This window comes from Muscardinus avellanarius (genome assembly GCF_963383645.1).
Source record: "Muscardinus avellanarius genome assembly, chromosome: 2".
NCBI classification, from domain to species: domain Eukaryota; kingdom Metazoa; phylum Chordata; class Mammalia; order Rodentia; family Gliridae; genus Muscardinus; species Muscardinus avellanarius.
The window spans coordinates 118,237,328-118,261,817 of record NC_137787.1 but is presented as its reverse complement, the minus strand read 5'-3'; the positions used below and the strand labels follow the sequence as shown (position 1 = coordinate 118,261,817).

General features: G+C 39.8%; 1 protein-coding gene across 1 annotated transcript in view; it reads right to left on the bottom strand.

The window, feature by feature from the left end:
• ATP12A (ATPase H+/K+ transporting non-gastric alpha2 subunit) overlaps positions 1 to 3,576 on the bottom strand; it is a gene marked incomplete at both ends in the record, with an annotated part of 34,702 nt that extends 31,126 nt beyond the window's left edge. The window contains one exon of the mRNA XM_080689411.1: positions 3,473 to 3,576. Coding sequence (XP_080545537.1) covers positions 3,473 to 3,576 — 104 coding nt within the window. The remainder of the gene's footprint in view (positions 1 to 3,472) is intronic.
• Between the last annotated feature and the right edge of the window lie 20,914 nt (positions 3,577 to 24,490).

The window sequence follows — 24,490 nt, the reverse complement described above, 5'->3', positions numbered from 1 at the left end:
TACTGGGATTATAGGCAATTTCTGGGATTTTCTGCCATCACAGAAACCCTATAATCCCATTTTCTGGGATTCTGGGGAAAATGCCATTTCTGCCACACTGGAATTATAGGATTTCTTACCATGCCTGGCCTAAATTGTGTATATGTATATATTTGAGTTGTATAACATGAGTGTGTGTGTGTGTGTGTGTGTGTGTGTGCGCGCGCGCGCGCACGTGCTGGGGATTGAATCCAGGGACATTCTACACACTGAGTTTTTGTTTTTGATGATGCAGAAGTTTGAACCCAGGAGCATTCTACCTCTGAGCTATAACCCCAGCCCTAACCCCAGCCCTATTTTATTTTTTATTTGGAAGGAAGGTCTTGCTAAATTGCTGAGGCTACAACTCTCCTGTCTATGAGCCTACAACTCTCCTGTCTGAGCCTCCCAAGTACTGGGATTACAAGTGTGTGCCACCATACCTGGCTTATTCTCTATTTTGAAACAGAGTCTCACTAAGTTGCAGAGGACCTCACTAAGTAGCTGAGGCTGGCCTTGAACCTAAAATCCTCCTGTCTCAGCCTCCTAAGTACTGAGATTACAAGTGTGTGCCATCACACCTGCCTTTTATTTATTTATTAAAAAACGAGGTCTGTCGCTCTGTTGCTAAGGGTTTCACTAAGTTGCTGAGGGTGGCCTTGAACCTGTGATCCTCCTGTTTCAGCCTCCCAAGTACTGGGATTATAGCTATGCATGTCACTGTGCCCACCTTACAATGATGTTTTGAATATATATATATATTTATATATTTATATATATATTTACTATAGTAAAATGATTAATAATTAATATAGCCATCTTCTCATATAGTTACCCCCCTTTTTGTGGTAAGAGCCAAAAATTTGTTCTCTTATCAAGTTTCCAGTATACAAAATTATAACTATAGTCCTCGTTGTACTTAAATTTCCACAAGTATTTGTTACACTTATCTTTGACTTTGAACCCTTTGTATTATATCTTTCCCTTTTCACTATCCCTCACAATAAAATGTATGTTTTTGTTTTGTTTTGTTTTGTTTTGGAAATAAGGTCTCACTGTGTTGTCCAGGCTGAGAGATCAGGCGAGACTCCTGCCTCAGCCTCCCAACTGGGCATGTGTCACTATGCCTGACTTGGTATTTTCATTTTAATAGGTGGTTGAAAAATAAGTGACTGCATTCATAATTTTAATTCATTCATTCATTTATTTTTGTTTGAAATAGTTTGTTAGACAAATTTGTGTGTGTGTGTGTGTGTGTGTGTGTGTGTGTGTGTGTGTGGTTCCAGGGATGGAACCCACAGCATTCTACCTCTGAGCTATACCCCCAGACCTATTTTTTGTTTTGTTTTGTTTTTGTTTGGTTTGGTTTGGTTTGGTGGTATTGGGGTTCCTGGAAACCCTTCTACCTCTGGGCTACACTCCCAGACCCATTTTATACTTTTTTATTTGGAAACAGGGTCTCTTAAGCCAGCGTGGCTGGCTTCGAACCTGCGCAATCCTCCTGTCTGCCTCCCAAGTGCGGGGATTACAAGCGTGCACCACCACACCCAGCACCTAGCCCTATTTTTTCATTCTTTATTTTGAAACTGGGTCTCACTGAGTTGCACAGGGCCTAAGTAGCTGAGGCAGCCCACGAACCACAATCCTCCAGTCTCCGCCTCCCAAATGCTAGGATTACAAGTGTGCACCATCACACCTGGCTGACAAGTGTTTTTATAAACTATTTATTTATTTATTTTTACAGTATCAGGTTGAACCCAGAAGCTCTCTACTGCTGAGCTACATCCCTGGCCCTTGTTATTTTTTGTTTTTTCGGTACTGGGAATTAAATCCAGGGGTATTCTACCTCTGAGGTATGCCCCCAGCTTTATTTATTTATTTTGAAACAGGGTCCCTCTAAGTTGCTGAGGTTAGTCTTGAATCTGTCATCTGCTTGCTGCAGCCTCCTAAATTGTGGGGACACAGGCTGGGCTGTAAGCGCGGGGATTACAAGCATGTGCCACCATGCCCGGCTTGGACTTTTGTTCTTTAACCTTATTGTTAAAACTATTTTTTTAATTGTTAAAACTTTTTTATTTTAAGCCGGGCATGGTGGTGCACACTTGTAATTTCAGCATTAGGGAGGCTGAGACAGGGGGATCGCAGTTCACGAACAGCCTCAGCTATTTAGTGAGGTTCTTTGCAACTCAGTGAGACCCTGTTTCAAAAGAATGAAAAATAGGGCTCAGGGTGTAACTCAGAGGTAGGATGTTCCTGGGTTCCATCCCCAGTACTGCAAAAACAAAAACAAAAACAAACAATTTTTTTCTCTACATAAAACATCTCCTCTTTTGCCATGGAAGTTATAATATGTGTATTACATATAATACGTGTGTATACATATGAAAATATATTGCAAAAAGAATATTATTTACATAAATATGCTTGCCTAGCTTCCAGGAACTACCTCTTCTCTTCAGTGAAGCAATGCTTGCTTGATTACAACATTCGGAGAGTCAGGGGGCCAAAACCACATTTGTTAATATGTATTTATTTCTAAACTACTGATTGGGAGCTTGTGGTATGTATGTAGAACCATCCCAGGCCCTTCTTCTGAAAGAGCTTTCTACCTGGTTGGGTAGATTAGAATACCCCCACCTCTTAGGTTAGAACATTAACACTAGACACATCAAAACCAGCACAAGCCTGGTGCGGCAGCACACTCCTGCCATCTCAATGCCTGGGAGGTTGAGACAGGAGGATCCCAGGTTTGTGACAAGTCTCAGCAACTTAGTGAGAGCCTGTTTCTAAATAAAAAATAAAATAGGGCTGGAGGTGTAGCTCAGAGGTAGAATGTTCCTGGATTCAATCCCCAGTACCACAAGACAAAAACAATTAAAACAGTACAGTGCATGGAGCTGGGCACAGTAAAGCATACTGCAACCCCAGGACTTGGGAGGCTGAGACAGGAGGATTGCAGGTTCAAATACAGGCTCAGCAACTTAACAAGACCCAAGCAATTGAATGGGACCCTGTTTGTTGGGAGCCCTCTTAGCCCATCTAATGGTAACCAGTGAGGTTACCATTTCAGACCAGCTTAGCTGGGTACATAGTACGTGCTAAAGTGGAAATTATCTGCAAGCAGACAAACTTCCTTGGACTGGATGGGATGGGAAGGTGGACTTTGAGGACTTCCTATTCTCCCTGAGATGTTTACTTTGCTCCTCCCTAAACTTAGCTTGTGATTGCCACTCCCTAAACCTGGCCTCTGATTGCCTTTCCCTAGACCCAGCTCATGACTGCCTTTCCCTGAAACTTAACTTGTAATTCTAAACTTAACTCTGACCTCCTTGCCGTTTGCTTTGTTTAAACCCTCAATAAAAAGGATGCTGGTTACAGAAATCCAGGAGAATTGTCATCTATCTCCTCCCCAACCTCCCAAATAGTAAATTCTCTCCAAATTATTATATCTGACTCTGTGTCATCTTCATTGTCAGGAAGCTGCCTAGAGCAGTGACCTTCTATGGCAGGGACCACAGAGTAATTTTCAGGGAGCTGCCTGAAGCAGCAACCTTCCATGGCAGAACTATGGAGCAATCAGTGTCCACCAGAGCCTTTAACAAGTGGCATTCCAGCATGGGACAGGAAACCTGACTTTCTATGGAAACCTCAGATTTTCGGTGAGTCGCTTGCACCCCTTTAGCTGCCAAGGTAGGGACTAGCCTGAAAAGAGTTGTATTTTTTTTTTAAGGTCAGGTAACATGGGGAAGAATTTATCTCATAGATCACATCAGTGTAATTTATGTCACTGTTTGCTTAAACTAGAGGACGCTTCTGTCAAGCAGCAGACTATAAAATTATTTTTTTATTTTTATTTTTTGCTGTACTAGGGATGGAACCCAGGGGAATTCTACCTCCAAGCTATACCCCCAGTTCTATATTTTAGTCTTTTTTTTTTTTTTTGAAACAGGGTCTCACTGAGTTGTGAAGGGCCTCACTAAGTAGCTGAGGCTGTTGGTGAACCACAATCCTCTGATCTCCAAATGCTGGGATTACAAATGTGTGCTGCCACGCCTGGCTAAAAAAATTATTAATTGGTTTGTAGAAACCTGCCCTTGGTTCCCGTATGAAGGAATATTAGATCCTGAGGTATGGGATCAGGTATGTCAACTTTAAAACAATATCAGCATCAGTGAAAGGAATTATCAGTAACTGTCTTTTATACTTGGACTCTTACTGAGGCTTGTTTGCAATCTTGTCACGAGATCCAAGCCTTTCCTGTAACTAAGAAAAGAATCCCCCCAAAAGGAGCTACACCATGCCATCACTCAGCCTTTGGTGACTCCTGAGCTGACAGTGGAAAAAATTAAAATAAAGATAGCAGCTCTCTAATATGCGGAAGCTAGGAAGAAAAAGGGTCATAGGAGGAACTGAGAACAAGGAAGGAGAAACCAGAGATGAGCAAAAAAACGCGACCTAACTGAGGAGGACGGGATGGGAGAAGAGGGAAATTCCCTAATGCACACGATGTACATTCACAAACGTATCAATGTCAATCACTAAGCAAAATATGAGAAGGAGGGAGAGGGAGGGAATGGGGTGGGAATTGGGGATGGCTAAATGAGTGAAGTGTGCATGTGTGCCTCCACCATCTTGTACTCCATGAAGATGTATGACTACAATGCACCAATAAAAAAGATAGCGGTACTCTTTTTCCTCTCCCAGCTCAGTGGTTTCTCAATAATTCTTTTAAAACTACAAAAAAGGGATTAAATTGAGACAAGGTAATGGAGATCCTGTTTTCCAACAAATCATGTCCATTTGTCCTGTTATACAGGATCCTGATCCAAATAATTTACAGCAAATTCTTTTTTTTTTTTTTTTTTTTGGTGGTACTGGGGTTCCTGGAAGCCCTTCTACCTCCGGGCTACACTCCCAGACCTATTTTATATTTTTGAAACAGGGTCTCTTACGCCAGCACGGCTGGCTTCGAACCTGCGCAATCCTCCTGTCTCCGCCTCACAAGCGCGGGGATTACAAGCGTGCGCCACCACGCCCGGCTACAGCAAATTCTAAGAAAACATGTTTCCTTTGATTAATTTATTTTGTATGTGTGGTACTGAGGATTAAACACAGGGGCATTCTACCTCTGAGCTACACCCCTAGCCCTATTTTATTCATTTTTTGGAAACAGGATCTCACTAAGTTGCAAAGCGCCTCACAAGTTGCTGAGGCTGGCTGAGAACCTGTGATCCTCCTGTCTCAGCCTTCCAAGTACTGGGATTACAAGCATGTGCCACCAGGATCGGCATGATTATTTATTTATTTATTTATTTAATTTTATTTATTTATTTATTTTTAATTTATTTTTATTGGTGCATTGTAAGCATACATCACATTGGAATATAAGACTTGAGAGGATATACAAGCACACATCATCCAATTAGCCCTCATCCAGCCCCCATCCTATTCCCTCCCCCTCCCTCGATCCCATGCTTGTTTGGTGATTAACTTTGATACATTTGTTTATGTACCTCCTGAGTTTTAAAGAGGCTCCATCCTCCCCTATTCCATACCCTCTGATTGGTCACCTTAATTGCTTCGCTATAGGGCCCTTTCTATAACTCGACCTCTTCCTGTTGCCCCTTTCCTCCTAGTTATTGCTGATTAGGGGAAGCATCTGATTTTTATTTTCGGGGATATTTCTCTGTGCATGCCACGTTGCAAGTACCGATCCCACTCTTGACGGCCCCAGTAGTGGCCTGGCTACCCGGTGGACTGATCCAGACCTCACTGGCTCAAGCAGCGGCCTTGCCTCATGGGAGGCCCCGATTCTGGCCTCGCTGGGCCCCACACCGGCCTAACCCCTCGGCTGGCTCCGATCCTGGCCTCGGTGGCCCCAGCACCGGCCTAGCCTCAAGGCAGGCTCTGTCCCAGCCTCGCTGACCCTGGCACAAGCCTAACCCCTCAACAGACTCCAATCCTGGCCTCAGAGGCCCCAGCACCGACCTTGCCTCACGGCAGGTTCCAATCCCAGCCTCGCTGGCCCCGGTACCGGCCTAACCCCTCAGCAGGCTCCGATCCCGGCCTCAGAAGCCCCAGTAGCGGCCTTGCCTCAAGGCAGGCTCCGATGCCGGGCGCTGGCCCTGTCACAAGCCTATTCCTTGGCAGACTCCAATCCCGGCCTCGGAGACCCCAGCACTGGCCTACCCTCTCGGCAGGCTCTGATCCCGGCCTCGGAGGCCTTAGTAGCGGCCGTGCCTCATGGCAGGCTCCGATCCCAGCCTCACTGGCCCCAGCACCGGCCTTAACCCCTCGGCAGGCTCCAATCCCAGTCTCGGAGGCCCCAGCACCGGCCATACCTCAAGGCAGGCTTCGCTCCAGGACTCGCTGGCCCCGGCACCGGCCTAACCCCTTGGCAGGCTCTGATCCCGGCCTCGGAGGCCCCAGTAACAGCTTTGCCTCACGGAAGGCTCTGATGCTGGCCACTGGTCCCAGCACCGGCCTCACCCCTCAGCAGGCTCCAATCTGAGCACCCTCTTCACCCAGCCATTTGTCCCACGTTCTTGAGGATGCATGGTGGCAGCATTCTGCCTCTGGGGTTATTACTTCAAAGGTTCCAGGTGTAATGCATCAGATCTCTGCCTCCCCTGATACTGGCCACTGCCATTGCCACTGCCTCCACCATTTCAAATCTTTCCCAAGCTCTTTTTCCACTCTGAATGTTGTCCAGTGTTCCTAAGCATGCACGATGGTAGCATTCGACATTTGGTGTAATTTCTCCAAAAAATAAGGTTGGTAGGATCAGATTTCTGCCTCTCCTGAATACAAGTCTCCACCGCCATCGGGAAGACCGCTTCCAACACCGCCTTCCTCCTAGGTTTCCGCTAAACTCTCTCCTTACAGGTGATGTCCAAGATTCTTAAGAATGAAGAGAAGAAGCATTCCTCCTTTGAAGGGAATTTTTCCAAAAGTTCCAGTTCATTTGAATAAGTTTTGTCTGCATCTCCAGTATCCTGGCTTCCACCACGGCCTTCTTGACCCCTCTCCGATATTTTTCTTTTTCCTATTTCTTTTCCTTATTCTTTTTTTTTTTTTAAATAAGAGAAGACAGTATGTGTGGTTTGAGGAGGTTGTGGGATCAGGCACTCAGTAGCACTGTGACCCGGGCCCGGTTTCCCCGGGGGTCCAGCGTGCTCCGCATGACTCTGCCCGGGGCCCAGAGTCCTGCGACCCCGGCTCCAGCTCATCTGGGGGTCCGGCGAGACCCGCCTGACCCCCACCCGGGGCCCAGAGTCCTGCGACCCCAGATTGGCATGATTTTAAAAAAATTTAAGCCAGGCGTGGTGGCACACGCTTGTAATCCCCGTGCTTGGGAGGCAGAGACAGGAGGATTGCACAGGTTCAAAGCCAGCCACACTGGCTTAAGAGACCCTGTTTCCAAATTAAAAAATAATATAAAATAGGTCTGGGATTGTAGCCCAGAGATAGAAGGGCTTTCAGGAACCCCAGTACCACAAAAAATAAAATAAAATTTAAAGGCCTTCACTCACCTTTTATTGATACCTGTTTTAAATAATATTGGGCTCTTAAAGGATAATAAGAAATAAATATCTCAGGATTTAAAATATTTTTTCAATTATGCTATCCCTTAGAAAAACAAGAAAAAAAATAGGTTTTGTTATCCAGTTTGGCCCTAATGTATATTAAAATAATATTTTATTAAAAAAACTAAATATTTGGAGTTTTACCCCTGAAGAAATAAGTGGTAGTAATTTTTGATGTACAGTCTTCCTCAAGGCGACAAGTGGCCACCTAAATCATCCTATTTAGTGTAAGCTTTAACTGGTGGACTCTGCCTCAAACATCCCCTGCTATCCAGGCTTTTATATTTGTATCCATTTGCTAGTCTGTTGCTCACTGGCACAAAATAGATATCTACAATAGTTGTGTTTAATTTTCTTTATTTATATTTAAAATTATTTTGTGGTGCTGGTGATTGAACCTAGGGGCATTCTACCTCTGAGCTAAACCTCCAGCCTGTTTTTTTATTCCTTTATTTTTGAAACAGGGTCTCACTAAGTTACAGAGGGCCTCACTAAGTAGCTGAGGCTGACTGCAAACCTGAATCCTCCTGTCTCCGCCTCCCAAGTACTGGGATCACAAGCATGCACCACCACACCTGGCTTATTTTTTTTATTGGTGCATTATAGTCTCACATCATAATGTAGATCATGTCAACAATGGCATATATTCATACAGTGCTTGGTGATCCCCCCACCGACTCCCCATTTCCCTCTCTTCCAATACTGAGTGTCCAGGTTAACAATGTTATATTCACATGCATACACATAATTGCAGGTATCATTTTTATTTTTTATTATTTTTTATTATTTTTTTAAAAATTTTATTGGTGCATTATATTCATACATCACATTGGGGTAAAAAACTTGTGTGTACATACATGTACACATCACTGATTTAACCCCTATCCAATTCCCACCCCATTCCCTCCCTCCCTTGCTCGGCTTAGTGATTGACTTCGATATGTTTAAGTACATTGTGTGTTTTAGAGATTTTCCTCTTCCCCCCTCCTTTCTCCTCCTTTAGGTTGTCTTGTTTTCTCCTCCATAGGATTTCCTTTTTTATCTAGAGTTCCTCCTATGACCCATTTCTCCCTAACTCTCACATATTAGGGAAAGCATCTGATTTCTTATTTTTTGTGACTGACTAATCTCACTTAGCATAATGTCCTCCAGTTCCGTCCATTTCCCTGAAAATTATATAATTGAGTGTTTTTTTATGGCTGAGTAAAATTCCATTGTGTACATAACCCACAGTTTTGTAATCCATTCATCTATTGATGGCATTTTTATTAATGAACCTCAGCCTTCTATTATCTGGAGTCCCTCTGGTATCCCTAATACTCCCTAGCTCGAGCATATTAGAGAAAACATGTCTCTTCTCTTTCTGTGCTTGGCTAATCTCACTTAACATAATGTTCTCCAAGTCTTTTGTGTGTGTGTGTGTGTGTGTGGTACTGGAGATGGAACCGAGGGGCATTCTACCTCCTAGCTACACCCTCAGCCCTATTTTTTTAGTCTTTTTTATTTTTGAAACAGGGTCTCACTTAGTTGTGAAGGCCTAGTAGCTGAGGCTGTCAGCAAACCACAATCCTCCAGTCTTAGCCTCCCAAATGCTGGGATTGCAAACGTGCACCACCACACCTGGCTCGAATGACATAATTTTGTTCTTCTTAATTGCTGAGTAGAATTCCATAGTGTGTATTTCCTATAATTTTGTAATCCATTCATCTGTTGATAGACACCTCAGTTAGTTCCATAGTTTGGCTATTGTGAATTGTGCTGCGATGAACATGGGTATGCACATATTACTGTAGTTCTCTGATTTCAACACTTTAGAAAGATACCCAGTAGTGGTAAAGCCAGATTGTATGGTGGATCCATTCCCAGTTTTCTAAGGAATCTCCATATTGATCACTCTAGTGGCTGAACTAGTTTGCACTCACACCAACAGTGTAGAAGAGTTCCTATTTCCCCACATCCTCACCAACATTTGTTGTTATTTGATTTCTTTATGCTTGACATTCTGATTGAGGTTAGATGAAATTTCAGTGTTGTTTTGATCTGCATCTCCCTGATTGTTAATAATGTTGAATGTTTTTTCATATATCTATTGGCCATGTGTATCTCTTCTTTTGTGAAGTGTCTATTCAATTCAGTTGCCCATTTCTTGATTGGGTTATTTGTTTTGCTAGTATAAAGTCTTTTAAACTCTTTGCATATTCTGGATATTAGCCCTCTATCAGAATGGTGCTGGTAAAGATCTTCTCCCATTCTGTAGGCTTTCTCTTTAGATTCTTGATGGTTTCCTTTGATGATCAGAAACTTTTCAGTTTGATAGCATCCCATTTGTTAATTCTTGCTTTAGTTTGCTGAGCTTGGAGGTCTTGTTGAAGAAGTTACTACCTGTGCCTATATTTTAGAATGTTTAACCTATGCCCCCCTCTAATAGCTTCACAGTCTCTGGTCTGATTTTCATGTCTTCGATCCATCTTGAGTTGATTCCTGTGCAGGGTGAGAGGTAAGAATTTAGTTCCATTATTGCCAGTTCTCCTAGTACCATTTGTTGAAAAGGCTGTCTTTACGCCAGCATATGAATTTGGAAAAACTGCAACAGTCTCATCCCAAAGCCAGCAAAAGGCAGGAAATGATTAAAATCAGAGCAGAAATAAATGAAATAGAAAATAAAAAATACAAAGCATTAACAAAACAAAAAGCTGGTTCTTTAAAAAGATTAATAAGATAAACAAGCCTCTGGCCAACCTAACCAAAAGAGAGAATAAACTCAAATTATTAAAATCAGAAATGAAAAAGGAGACATCACCACAGACATCATGGGAATGAAGAGAATTATCAGAAACTATTTTGAAAATTGATACTCCAATAGACTGGAAAACATGGAAGAAATCAGCCAATTTCTAAGCACATATAACCTACCTAAATTGAATCACCAAAGAAAACCTCCAGGCCCAGACAGGTTTCCAACTGAATTCTAGAAAACTTTCAGAGAAGAACTAAACCCAATACTCCACAACTTGTTCTGAGAAATCAAAAGAGATGGAATTCTTCCAAACTCTTTCTATGAGGCCAGTATCACATTAATACCAAAACCAAATAAAGATACCAATATCTTTGATGAACATAGATGCAAAAATTCTAAACAAATACTAGCTATGTGCATTCAAAACTATATCAAGAGAATTATACACCATGACCAAGTTGGTTTCATCCCAGGAAAGCAAGGCTGGTTCAACATATACAAATTAATACATGTTAATCACCACATAAATAGAATTGAGAACAAAAATATGCTGAAAAAGCATTAGACAAAATCCAACACCCATTCCATTCATGTTAAAAACACTGCAGAAAATTGGAATAGAAGGAATGTATCTCAACATCATTAAGGCAATAGACTATAAACCCAAAGCCAACATCATATTGAATGGAGGAAAACTGCAAGAATTCCCTCTAAAATCAGGAACAAGACAAGGATGCACACTATCACCACTCCTTTTCAGTATAGTCCTTGAGACTCTTGCCACAGCAATAAGAGAAGGATATCAACCCAATTCAAATAGAAATAGGTTGTGTTTTAAAATCTAAAACTTGCCATGCATGGTGAGCATGCCTGTAATCCTAGCACTAGGGAGGCTGAGACAGGAGGATCCCAGGTTCATGGCCAGCCTCAGCTACTTGGGCCCTCTGCAACTTAGTGAGACCTTGTTTTAAAATAAAGAATAAAAATAGGGATGGGGCTGTAACCCAGAGGTAGAATGCCCCTGGGTTCCATCCCCAGTACCACTAAATAAATAATTAATAAAAAATAAAGAAATAAAATCTAAATTTTTAAGTCTGGCACAATGCTTAGTGCCCTCTCAGTAAAAATAAGATACCTGAAGAATTAAAGCTATAAGATGTTTGTTTTCTATCTGCCTTTATGTATGTTTTTATATCTAACTGAATTGTCTGCTTATGGTACCCAAAACTGGCTTTCAGAAAATAAATGAGTACTCATAAATTAAAATAATAAAAATAATAACCACAAAAAGGGATCCAAATACCTTTCAGTTCAAGTGACCTAAATTTAAAAAAAAATAAGTTAAACTAAATTTGTTAATATAAATAAGAGTAAAGGATATTATTAAAAATTATTAACAATTTCTTTTTAGGATGTGTGCCAATATGAATTGTATCTATTTGTGTTATATGTTTAAAGTATAATGACCATTTTTTATTTAAGTTTTTTCTTTTACAGGAAAAAAGATTTAAAATACTAACTATCCTTGTTTAACATCTTGATTTTCACAGATAATCTAAACAGCTATTAAAATTGATAAATTAGATAAATATAAATGACATATGCTTTTACAGACATCTATCATTTTTGTGTGTGTGGGTCTGGGGATGGAACCCAGAGGCATTCGACCTCTGAACTACACCCCCTGCCCTATTTTTATTCTTTATTTTGAAATAGGGTCTCACTGAGTTGTGGAGGGCCTTGCTAAGTAGCTGAGGCTTTCAGAGAACTGCGATCCTCCGGTCTCCTCCCGAATGCTAAGATTACAAGTGTGTGCCACCATGCTCAGCCTACAATTTATATTTTTAAAGATAGAGATCTGTAGCCGGGTGTAGTGGTGCACGGTTGTAATCCCAGCATTCGGGAGGCTGAGACCAGAGGATTGTGGTTCTCTGACAGCCTCAGCTACTTAGTGAGGCCCTCCACAACTCAGTGAGACCCTGTTTTAAAAACCAAAAAGACTAAAAAATAAGGCTGGGGATGTAGATTGAAGATACAGTACCATTGGGTTCCATCCCCAGTACTGCAAAAAAAAAAAAAAAAAAAGTATATAGATAGATGACAGATAGATAGATAGATAGATGGATGATATAGATATAGATTGTAAACCAGGCATGTTGGTGCACACTTGTAATCCTAGTACTTGGGAGGCTGAGACAGGAGGATTGTGCAGATTCAGAGCCACCTTCCCCTCAGCTACTTAGAGAGGCTCTCAGCAGCTTAGTGAGACCCTGTTTCAAATTAAATTATAAAATAGGTCTAGGAGTATAGCCCAGAGGTAGAAAGCCCCTGGGTTTCATCCCCAGTGCAACAAAAATAAAAATAAAAAATACATAAATTGTTAAAGTTAAAGTTATAATTTTAATTAAAATAATTATATAAAAAATTTTAGGCTATGTTTTAACAACTATTAAAACATAAAGTAAAAAAAGAAAAGTAATTTATCCAAATTAAAAGATTTTTATAAGAATTGCTTTTAGTATAAGAAAACTCATAATACTAGATGTCAACCACTAAGCCAAGCATGGGAAGGAGGGATGGGGAGGGAATGGGGTGGGGATCGGGTGGGGGTTGACTGGCGATGTGTGCATGTATGTCTACAAAAGTTTTTTTTGTATCCCACTATGATGTATGAATACAGTGCACCAATAAAAAATTAAAAAAAAGAAAACTCAATAAATAAAAGGAGATATTTATTGATATACAGATTTTTTTTATAATTTATTTATTTTTTTATTGGTGCACTGTATTCATACATCATAGTAGGATACATACTTTTGTAGACATACATGCACACTTTTCCCAGTCAGCCCCCACCCAATCCCCACCCCATTCTCTCCCTATCCCTCCCTCCCATGCTTGGCTTAGTAGTTGACATCTAGTATTATGGCAATTTATCTAAAATTAAAAATGATAATCTCACATAACAGTTTCATTTGTCTGATACCAAGCTTTTGATGACTTAAAGATAACATTTCAATATTTCCTTTTGCTTTCTTTCTTACCAGAGAATATTTTTTTCTATTTTTTAGGTGAAACTATCATATATTTATATATTTATTTTTCAGAAAAAAATCTATCCTAATATGGAATATGGAGTCTAGGTACCCAAAACGATCTTGAAAAAGAACAAAGCTAGAAGATATATATTTTCCAATTTCAAACCATATAAAGCTACATTAATTGAAACAGTGTAGTAATATTCTAAAGGCAGATATATAAAACATTGGAGTTAAATAAAAGCCTAGAGCTAAATTCTTCCCTATATTGTCAAGTTATTTTTGACAAGGTTTCCACGATCATTTGGTGGTGAAAATGATAATCTTTTAACTAAATATTGTTAAAAAATAATAATTACATGGAAAAGAATAAAATTGGACCCTTACCTAATCCCATATACAAATATTAACTCAAAATAGATAATAGACCTAAATATAAATCTTAAGACTATAAACTTTTAGGAGAAAATCTGGGTCATAAAACCTCACAACAATGAAATTGGCAGTGATTTCTTGGTTATGATTTCAATGGCACAGGCAACAGAGGAGTATACAGACTCCCTAAAAAATAAAAAAATAAAAATTGTATATCCAAAGACAATGTAAACAGAGTTAACAGTTACTAATAGAATGGGATAAAATATTTCCAATTGCTATATCTGAAGGTATATTAATATTCCAACTAGAAATCCTAAAAATTAACAACAATAAAGGCAAACAATACCATTTAGAGATAGGTAAAAGACTAACATAAATAATGAATCTCCACAGATAACCAATCTTAGTTGTCTGTTGGATGGAAAATCTTGTTTCTCTGGTTCTGGTGTGTGTTACCTATTTCTTCTTTTTTTTTTTTCTTTTTTTTTTATTGGTGCACTGTATTCATACATCATAGTAGGATACATACTTTTGTAGACATACATTCACACTTTTCCCAGTCAGCCCCCACCCAATCCCCACCCCATTCTCTCCCTATCCCTCCCTCCCATGCTTGGCTTAGTAGTTGACATCTAGTATTATGGCAATTTATCTAAAATTAAAAATGGTAATCTCACATAACAGTTTCATTTGTCTGATACCAAGCTTTTGATGACTTAAAGATAACATTTCAATATTTCTTTTTGCTTTCTTTCTAACCAGAGAATATTTTTTTCTATTTTTAGGTGAAACTATCATATATTTGTATATTTATTTTTCAGAAAAAAATCTATCCTAAAATGGAATATGGACTCTAGGTACCCACAACGATCTTGAAAAAGAACAAAGCTAGAAGATATATATTTTCTGATTTCAAACCATATAAAGCTACAATAATTGAAACAGTGTAGTACTATTCTAAAGGCAGATATATAAACCATTGGAGTTAAAAGCCTAGAGCTAAATTCTTCCCTATATTGTCAAGTTATTTTTGACAAGGTTTCCAAGAACATTTGGTGGTGGAAATATTAATCTTTTAACTAAATATTGTTGAAACATAATAATTACATGGAAAAGAATAAAATTGGACCCTTACCTAATCCCATATACAAATATTAACTCAAAATAGATAAAAGACCTAAATATAAATCTTAAGACTATAAACTTTTAGGAGAAAATCTGGGTCATAAAACCTCACAACATTGAAATTGGCAGTGATTTCTTGGATATGATTTCAATGGCACAGGCAACAGAAGCGTATACAAACTCCCTAAAAAATAAAAAAAAAAAATTGTTTATCCAAAGACAATGTAAACAGAGTTAACAGTTACTAAAAGAATGGGATAAAATATTTCCAATTGCTATATCTGAAGGTATATTAATATTCCAACTAGAAATCCTAAAAATTAACAACAATAAAGGCAAACAATACCCTTTAGAGATAGGTAAAAGACTAACATAAATAATGAATCTCCACAGATAACCAGTCTTAGTTGTCTGTTGGATGGAAAATCTTGTTTCTCTAGTTCTGGTGTGTGTTACCTATTTCTTCTTTGTAGTTAATCTCTTTGAGTATTTTCTCTAGCGCTGGTTTTGAAGACATAAATTCCTTCAGTTTCTGTTTGTCATGGAAGCTTCTTATTTCTCCATCTAATTTGATAGAAAGTTTTGCTGGGTAGGAAATTTTTGGCTGGAAGTTGTTTTCTTTCAGAGTTTGGAATATGTTACTCCAAGCCCTTCTGGCTCTCATGACTTGGTTTGGGAAGTCTGGAGTGATTCTAATTGGTTTGCCTCTGAATGTCACTTGGCCCTTTGTTTTTGTTGCCTTTAAGATTCTCTGCTTGGCTTCCACATTGGTCATTTTGACAATGATGTGGCGTGGGGATCCTCTTCTCCGATCCTGTCTAAAGGGAGTTCTATAAGTTTCCTGGACCTTTGTATCAACCTCTTGCTCTATGTTTGGAAAATTTTCTGCTATTACTTCTTTGAAGAGATTGTTGATCCCTTTGGTTTCACTTTCTTTTCCCTCCTCTATTCCAATTATTCTTAGGTTAGCTCTCTTAAAATGGGCCCAAATTTCTTCAATATCAGATTCCTGCTGTTGGATATTTTTTTCTAGATTAGAAACTATGCGTTCATATTTGGATTGCTCATCTTCTAAGAGTGAGATTCTGTTCTCCATGTGTTCTAATCGGTTGTTTGTGCTTTGAATTGAGGCCTTTACTTCATTAATTGCATCCTTTATCTCTTTTTGGCTCTCTCTGAGTTCTTTTCGAAGCACCTCTATTATTTCTACAGTTATTTTCCTGATTTGATCTTCTAGAAATCTCTGATTTTCTGTTTTATCGGGTTCTGATGTTGTGGGGTTGTGGGCATTAATTGCTCCAGTATTATTCCTCTTTTCCATGATTTCCGATGTTTGTGCCTTCTCTGGGTTCTTCCCTTGGGTCACTATGACTTCCCTTAAGGTGTTCTGGATCTCGAGTCAGTAGTATCTCGGACCCCACTACTCCTTTACTGGGTTTTATCACAGAGTCTCTGACCCAGAGAGTCGATAGAGGCTGCTTTAGACTGTGGGGGGTGCCAGGTTGCAAGTTCTCCTATGGTGTGATATCTCTGCCACCTCCCCTCCCCCACAGGGTCAAGTCCCAGGGAGTACAGTACTGGGATTTCTCCTCTGTGGCCCGCAATTTGACTCACTGTTCTTGAGTACGCAGATGTAGCTGTACTGGCCTCGCTGAATTCGCTGCTGCTGCCGCCGGTGGCATTATGGTGCCGCTGCTACGCCCTCGGCTATGGGGCTGGCGTTTTTCTTCTTGATTTTGATTTCTACTCTGAATCCCTGCAGCGTGTGCTGAGCTCGGCCACTGGGAGCTTTAGATGCTCTCTGCGCGGAGAAATCCCGCCTAGCTGTTCCACAGTGGCTCACCTCGGCTTGCTGTAGCCGTCCTGTGAATTCGCCGGTGCCTCCGGCAGTATGGCGCTGCTGCCGCGTCTGCAGCGTCCTCGGGCGCGAGGCCGGTGTATCTCCTCTGTGGCTCTGTTCTCAGTCCGCTTTCTCTCTGGAGCCTGGTGATTTTTTGTTTCACTGGTGATGGTGTTTTCTGGCTATGAAAGGCGCTGATTTTGTGGTAATGGAGATTTGTTGTTAGCGGGGCTCTTAAGCCCTGCTTTTCTCGGTCGCCATCTTCCCGGAAGTCTCGATATACAGATATTTTAGTAAGGAAGTTAAAAGAAAAAAATGCTTTTAGATGGGAAAATATTCCACATGGCAGAATTCTTTTAGTTATTCCATAATGAAAGAGAAAGATGAGAATAAAATTCAGAAGGTTAAGCAAGTTACAGAGAGCTTACGGAAGTCAGAAATTAATTGCAAAAGATAAAGACTTTAACATTTTTACATGTGTAATAAGATTGGTTAAAACCAAAAAATATATTCAAAAGGCTTTATAAAAATCACATCTAATGCTTTCATTCTATATTTAAAACAATTAGGCTTTCTTGAGCTGTTCCTCTGTTCTTGATAAATTTTTACAAAATATTAGCCTAAAAGCAAAGATTTTTCTTTCACATTTTATTAAGGAAGTTTCCTTAAAACGACAGGATTTCTTCTTACTCTAGGCAACAATTTACTAAGTCCTCCCTTAAAAATAAATCTTACATCTTTATCAAAGGTAATCTCTTGGTTAGACCTCTGGTCACTGCAATTAATTAATTGATTGATTGATTAATTAATTGCAAAACTGAGGATTGGACCCAGGGGCATTCTACCTCCGAGCTACACTCCAGCCCTATTTCTTATTCTTTATTTTGAAATAGGGTCTCATTAAGTTGCAGAGGGCCTCACTAAGTAGCTGAAGCTGGTCACAAACTTGGAATCCAAGCATGTGTCACCAAGGCCAGCTGGTCACTTCATTTTAGCAAAATCAGAAAATCAGAGGTTAAAGGTATGTGTTTTACAGCCTGTTAAAATGTTACAGGTTAAAAAAAATCCCAAAGTTATTTCCTTGTCTGTCTGCTTGGTAGATATTGAAACAAAAATCACAATTAAGAAATACAAGAAATTTATTAACTGCCCTTTTTATGTTTCAGCTCACTGATCCTGTGTTGTTTCTTTGTCCCTTTTTCACAGGGGAGGGGACCTAAGTAAGCCAAAATCTACCTGTAAAATTTCTGTCTGTTCCAGCTGATCCTACACCTAACAAAAATAAATAAGCAACTATTACATTGGGGTTACTATAGATTTGATATCCTCTATATACATAACTATGAATGTGCTGTACATCTAAGGTTTATCTAAATGTTTCATTAAAACTTATAACATTAAATATATGAGTTTTATATTTAGGGTAACCAATAAGTGATCTCTTCATGCAATGTATTATATTTGGTACTTAATACCATTAAAATATCCTTGTCATTTAAAAACCTGTTTTACTTCTGTTTTGTTTTGACTAAATGCCATCAGCTAATAATCCTGTTTTTAATAATGAACACTGTTCTCTAAACTTATTAAAGGTCTAAAGCTATTCTTTAAATTTTTTTGTCAATGCTGACATAAAGCTATGATTATAGTTATTTTACTAAGCAGGAAATTCTGACCTCACTCCAATAATAAGGGTTATTAATATAACACAATTGTGATGGTAATTATTAATTTTTAATAAGTTAACTATAATTTATTTTTCCTAAGTATCTTCTAATACACTAAGCTTGGGAGGAACAGTTTGCCAAGCTCATGTCCTCTAACAAAAGTTGTTATTATTATTATTATTATTATTATTATTATTATTATTAATATATTTTTAAGATTTATATTTTTGTTTAATTAATTGTATTTTGATCATTTTTAAACAAAGATAACTAAAAGTGCTTAAATGTTTGGCATTTCAAATCAGGCCACTCTAAGATTGGGTATTAATAATAATTATATATAAGAATAAATTTAAAGAAAACATTTTGTTCATATCATCAGATATTATGAAAACTATTATACAAATTAGATTTGTTTCTGTTCCTAACAGTTTTACATTATCATTATATATCCTTATAATTGTCATCTGTTAACATTACAGATATACAACTTCTAACATAATAACCTAAATAATGCTTTATCAGCCATTACTTAAAAACAAACTATATTATTAACTTTAATTCAAAAATTTCTTTTAAAACAAAGAAGGAGGAATATGGATTTTCACTTTCCCTAAGGATTATCTTATTACTCTTAATTTTTTTTGATTGATGATGATTCTTCTATAGCATCTCAGAAACATGCAGTGGAAACTTACTCTCCAACTCAGCCTGTTCCTCAGGTCTTCTGAAAGGATCCCTTGGATGGAAAATTGAAAGATCCCTCTCTCCATTAATGATTCTTGGCATGTTTGTATAAAAAATAAAGATTTTGTGTTTGAACTTTAGGTAAAAATGCCAGGCCATATCAAACTGGAAACTCCGGAGATGACCAAAGGAGTCAAAAGGCTAAAGTTAACCCCCTTGGGAACAGCAGTCACTCAAGCAACAATTCAAGGACAAGGCTACCACCCAAAGGGTGGGTCCAAATTTGGATAGATTGGGTTAATCACAAGCTAGAACTCCAGGAACCACTATTTAAACAATACTGTATATGTGCCAAAACTGCTTCTTAGCACAGGAGATAGTTCTCAATATGGGTATAACTTTATAGAAATATCTAGATGGGTTTCTTTGTGTGTTTCATGAAATATTACAGAATGTTTTAGACCTAGAAAAAAGACTTAGCTTGTCAATGTAACTAAAAAGGGAAATCAGAAGGTACAATTTTCTTTCTTACTAATTTCAATTCTGTTGTCTGGCAACAGGTTAATGCCACACAATTAACTACTAGGCCTTTGTGTGCCCAGAAGAGACAGTGGGATCCATCAGATGAATTGTTAAGATGGTCAGAGAGTGTAATAGCACATCCCCAAAAGATGACTATAGCAAGGAAAGAGGTTATTGGTTTGGGGCCCCACGGGAGAACTTCTAGATGGTTTTAATCGAGATGTAGGTCTATATTACTAAATTACACTAAAATAGTATGTACCCTATAACAATATCAATTGAGATAATGTCATTGGCATTATGACTTCAATAAGATCTGTTACAGCATGAATACCAGTTACGCTTAAAAAAACTCTGATAGGAATGCCGGGCATGGTGGCCCACACTTGTAATCCTCACGCTTGGGAGGCAGAGACAGGAGGATTGCGCAGGTTCGAAGTCAGCCTCGCTGGCTTAAGAGACCCTGTTTCCAGATAAAAATAATATAAAATAGGTCTGGGAATGTAGCCTGCAGGTAGAAGGGTTTCCAGGAACCCCAGTACCACCAAAAAAAAAAAAAAAAAAAAAAACCACTCTGATAGGAGATGCTCTCAGCAGAAACTGTTATCCACACTAAGGAAAAGAAAAAAGAGACTGATTATTGGGAGGTGACTGGCCAAAATAGAATCCCTGCCTCCACCTGTGCTACTGCCATAGCACTTTGCCTTTTCAATTCAAAACACCAAATGTTCACAGATCTTTCTTTCTTCCTTTCCTTTTTTTTTGGGGGGGGGGGCAATACTGGGAGTGGAAGCCAGGGACTACCTCTGAGCTATACCACCAGCCCTATCTTCTATTCTTTATTTTGAAACAAGGTTTCACTAAGTTTCAGAGGGCCTCACTAAGTACCTGAGACTAGCCATGAACATGTGTCCCTCCTGTCTCTGCCTCCCAAGTACTGGGATTATAAGTGTGTGCTAACACACTTAGCTCTTTACAGGACTTTCAAAAGAAGTATCCCATAACAGGGATTCACATCAACCAAAATATTTTTTTAACTGGACAGTTAAAAGGCTCTGTGATTTAGACTAGAAATAATTGCTGGACTTGAAATGGTCACAATGTTTACAAATGCCATTTTAACATATTAATTTGCTAGATGTTTTTTATAGTGTTTCATTAGACTTACTAAAATTTCAGTCTTACCATGCCTAATACTAAACTCCAACCTTTACCAGCACTAAATTTTGAGAAAGCCTGGCAAATGGTATTTCTGGTCTTAACTCTTTTAAGTATTTTTTTTTTTGCTCATGTATGGAGGCTGCTTAATTTGAATATTTTGGTTATAATATTACTTTTATTATTCGTTGTACATTCTGTAGAAACAATTGAAACCATCAACCAGATGGAAACAATTGATGTTTACCAAACTCAAAATTCTAAAACATATTTTTGGCCTTTTTAAAAACTAAAGGGATGAGATAGATGTTGGGAGCCATTTTAGCCCAACCATTGAGGTTACCATTTCAGACCAGCTTAGCTGTGTATATGGTACATGCTATTGGAAATTACCTGCAAGCAGACAAACTTCCTTGGACTGGATGGGATGGGAAGGTGGACTTTGAGGACTTCCTATTCTCCCTGAGATGTTTACTTTGCTCCTCCCTAAACTTAGCTTGTGATTGCCACTCCCTAAACCTGGCCTCTGATTGCCTTTCCCTAGACCTAGCTCATGACTGCCTTTCCCTGAAACTTAACTTGTAATTCTAAACTTAACTCTGACCTCCTTGCCGTTTGCTTTGTTTAAACCCTCAATAAAAAGGATGCTGGTTACAGAAATCCAGGAGAATTGTCATCTATCTCCTCCCCAACCTCCCAAATAGTAAATATAATTCTCTCAAAGTTATTATATCTGACTCTGTGTCATCTTCATTGTCAGGAAGCTGCCTAGAAAAGTGACCTTCTGTGGTAGGACTATGGAGCAATCAGCATTCAACAGAGCCCATGATATCTGTTTCTAAATAAAAAGGGCTAGGAGTGTAGCTTGGAGATAAAATGCCTAGTAACAACAGCAACAACAACAAGTACTAGTTCAATCCCCAGTACTAAGAAAAGAAAAGAAGAAAAAGTACTGGTCACCTTCTCAAGTCCTGGGCAGCTAGGTGGGCAGGTTAGACCTGAGGGTCCAGAGGAGCCCAGGAAAAACTGAACATTGGGTGAGGGAATGCTGGGCACTTCTCCCAGGGCTCAATGCAAGAGGAGTTTGCAGGCTGTGTGACCTGAGGAAAGGTGAGTGATTGGTTTCTGCAAAGAGGCTGAGGTGGGTTCTAATGCTCGTGGATCATCAGACAGGTTCAATCAGGAAGTAGCAAGGCTGCTATGGATGCAGCTTTCCAGCCCTTAGGCTCCATGCTTGTGTCTTGGGGAGCCCCTGAGAATGGAAGTCATATGATGAAGGTGTTTGGGGAGGGTGAGAGAGGCTATAGCAAAATGGGAGCCTCCAACTGGGCCTTGCAGATACCCCTGTTGTGCTGGCTGCCTGTGTGCAGCTTCCTGATGGCAAGCACATTTGTTGTGAATGAGCAGCCAGTTGCTCTGCCATGGGGACTTGAGCACCCCTGCTGTCCTGAGACTATTTCAGACATAATTTATTTGCTCTATAAAGAGTATTTAAGCTGGGCTCAGTGACACATGTAATACCAATACTTGGGAGGCTGAGACAGGAGGATCACAGGTTTGCTGTCAGCCTCAGCAATTTAGTGAGACTCTGTCTCAAAATAAAAAATAAAAAGGCCTGGGAGTGTAGTTTAGAGGTATAGCACCCCTGGGTTCAGTCTCCAGTATCCCCCAACCTTCATGCACAAAAGTCTTTAATATGAAATTCGGGAATGGGCAGATGATAGTCACCCAACCTAAGCCAGAGAAGTTTACATGGTCCTCACCATGCCCCCAATAAGTGTATATTCATTTGATATTTCCAGGGTGACCTGAGCTGTTCTGAGAATCATGTGGGGAGAGGGGAACTCTGGACTAAAAGCACATCATTAGACACATGACCCACCTTTTTATAAAGATTAGCTTTCTCTGGCCTGGTGGTGCATACCTGTAACTCTAGTACTTGGAAGGCCCAGATAGAATTGCAGGTTTGAGGCCAGTCTTGGTAATTTAGGGAGATCCTGTTTTAAAAAACAAAACAAAACAATAAACCTCAGAGGTAGAATACCCCTAGGTTCAATAGTAACAAAAAAGAAAAAGATTAGCTTCGAACTATAGCAAAGGGAGCCAGATATGGTACACACTTCTGTAATCTCAATACTTGGGAGGCTGAGACAAGGAGGATCGCAGGTTTGAGATTAGCCTTGGCAATTTAGGAAGAACTTGTTTTCAAATAAAAAGTAAAATAGGCCGGGGGAGGTAGAACTCCACTGGAGTACCACAAAATCCCCAGTACCACAAAAGAAAAGAAAAAAAAAAAAGAAAAAGAACTAAGTTAATAATTGAAAATAGAATTTGAGATCTTGGTCCTTTATTCAGTGATGTCAATAAAGGCACATTTGTCCCTGAAATTTTCATGACCGATCTGTCCATCGTGAAATTTCAGGCTAGGTTTTGGGGTACATTATAAAAATGACCTTGACCTTTTGGGGTCAGTGATCTGTCTGAGTCAGACATAGGTAACGATTATTCTTGGCCATTTCTGTAATGTTGAAATTGAGTTGGGGGTCTCGAAGGAGGCAAACACCAGCCAAGTAATTAAAGGCCTCTTTAACAACTGGCACCTTTGGGTGAGGTCTACCGACCGTGGAGGAAGGGACCAATGACCAAACAGCAGAGTCACACTGTTAGCAGAGTCACGGTAGGCAGAGTCACACCACAGAGAGGAAGTAAGGGTATTTATGTTGCCAGGTCTTGGGGTGGGGCTAGTGGCCAATCCTCTTGTGCCACCTGGAGTCTCACGGCATCTGGAGTCTGCCTCAAGATGTCTCGTGATACCTGGAGCCTCATGATACCTGGAGTCTCGTAAAATCTGTGATTCTGGCTTCTGGGGGTCCACCTCCTATACCTGCTGCAATGTCCCATGGGGGAAGGGAGGAACCTGACCTATCACACCGGCCTTTTGGTGATATTGGACAACGACTGGGTCAATAACTACTTCCTGCTGTCAGGGGGCATCATAGGGGGCCCTCTGGCCAGGAGAGGTTGGGTCATTCAGAAGTGGGCAGGTGGGAGTATGGCTGCAGCAGGAGTTGATTGGAGGTTACCCTGGACAGCTCAGTAATGCACGTTTGAATGAACTTTAGCAGACGAGGGGCTACTAAAAGAAAAGGCAAATCACGAAAAGGCAAATCATGAGAATGGGTTCTAGGAGGGGGAGGAGCCCAGCAGCTACTGGCCCTTAGGACCCTTCCAGATATGAGGCAGACTGTCAATATCATGTTTTTAGATTCTCACTTAACCTGGTCATAATTTAGACATTTTCCTCCATTAGACCAGATTCATAATAGCAGCATTTTTCCATGAGAAAGAGATATACACCACTCTTTTTAAGAGTTAGTAAGTATGGGTCAGTCTGGTCAAATGGAAAACATGCTATTGGGTCAGGAGTATCAGTAACAGATTTTAGAGAGTTTAATACTTATGGCTGTCTGGCACCCAGACACATGGCACATCACCTTGTGATCAGTCCAATGTTTTATGGAGAGGAGGCAAATAGGTCACATGCATGGTGAATTTCCAGACATAAACAAGTAGGCCTGCTTTCCTGATGACTGCGGTCGATATAGGATGTGGAGCTTCCAAGAAATGCCAAGGGCTTGTGCCATCTGTTGAGTAACCTTATAAATAAAAGCTGGTACATTATCAGACTGTAAGGAATTAGGGAGTCCAAGCCGAGGGATGATGTCTGAGAATAG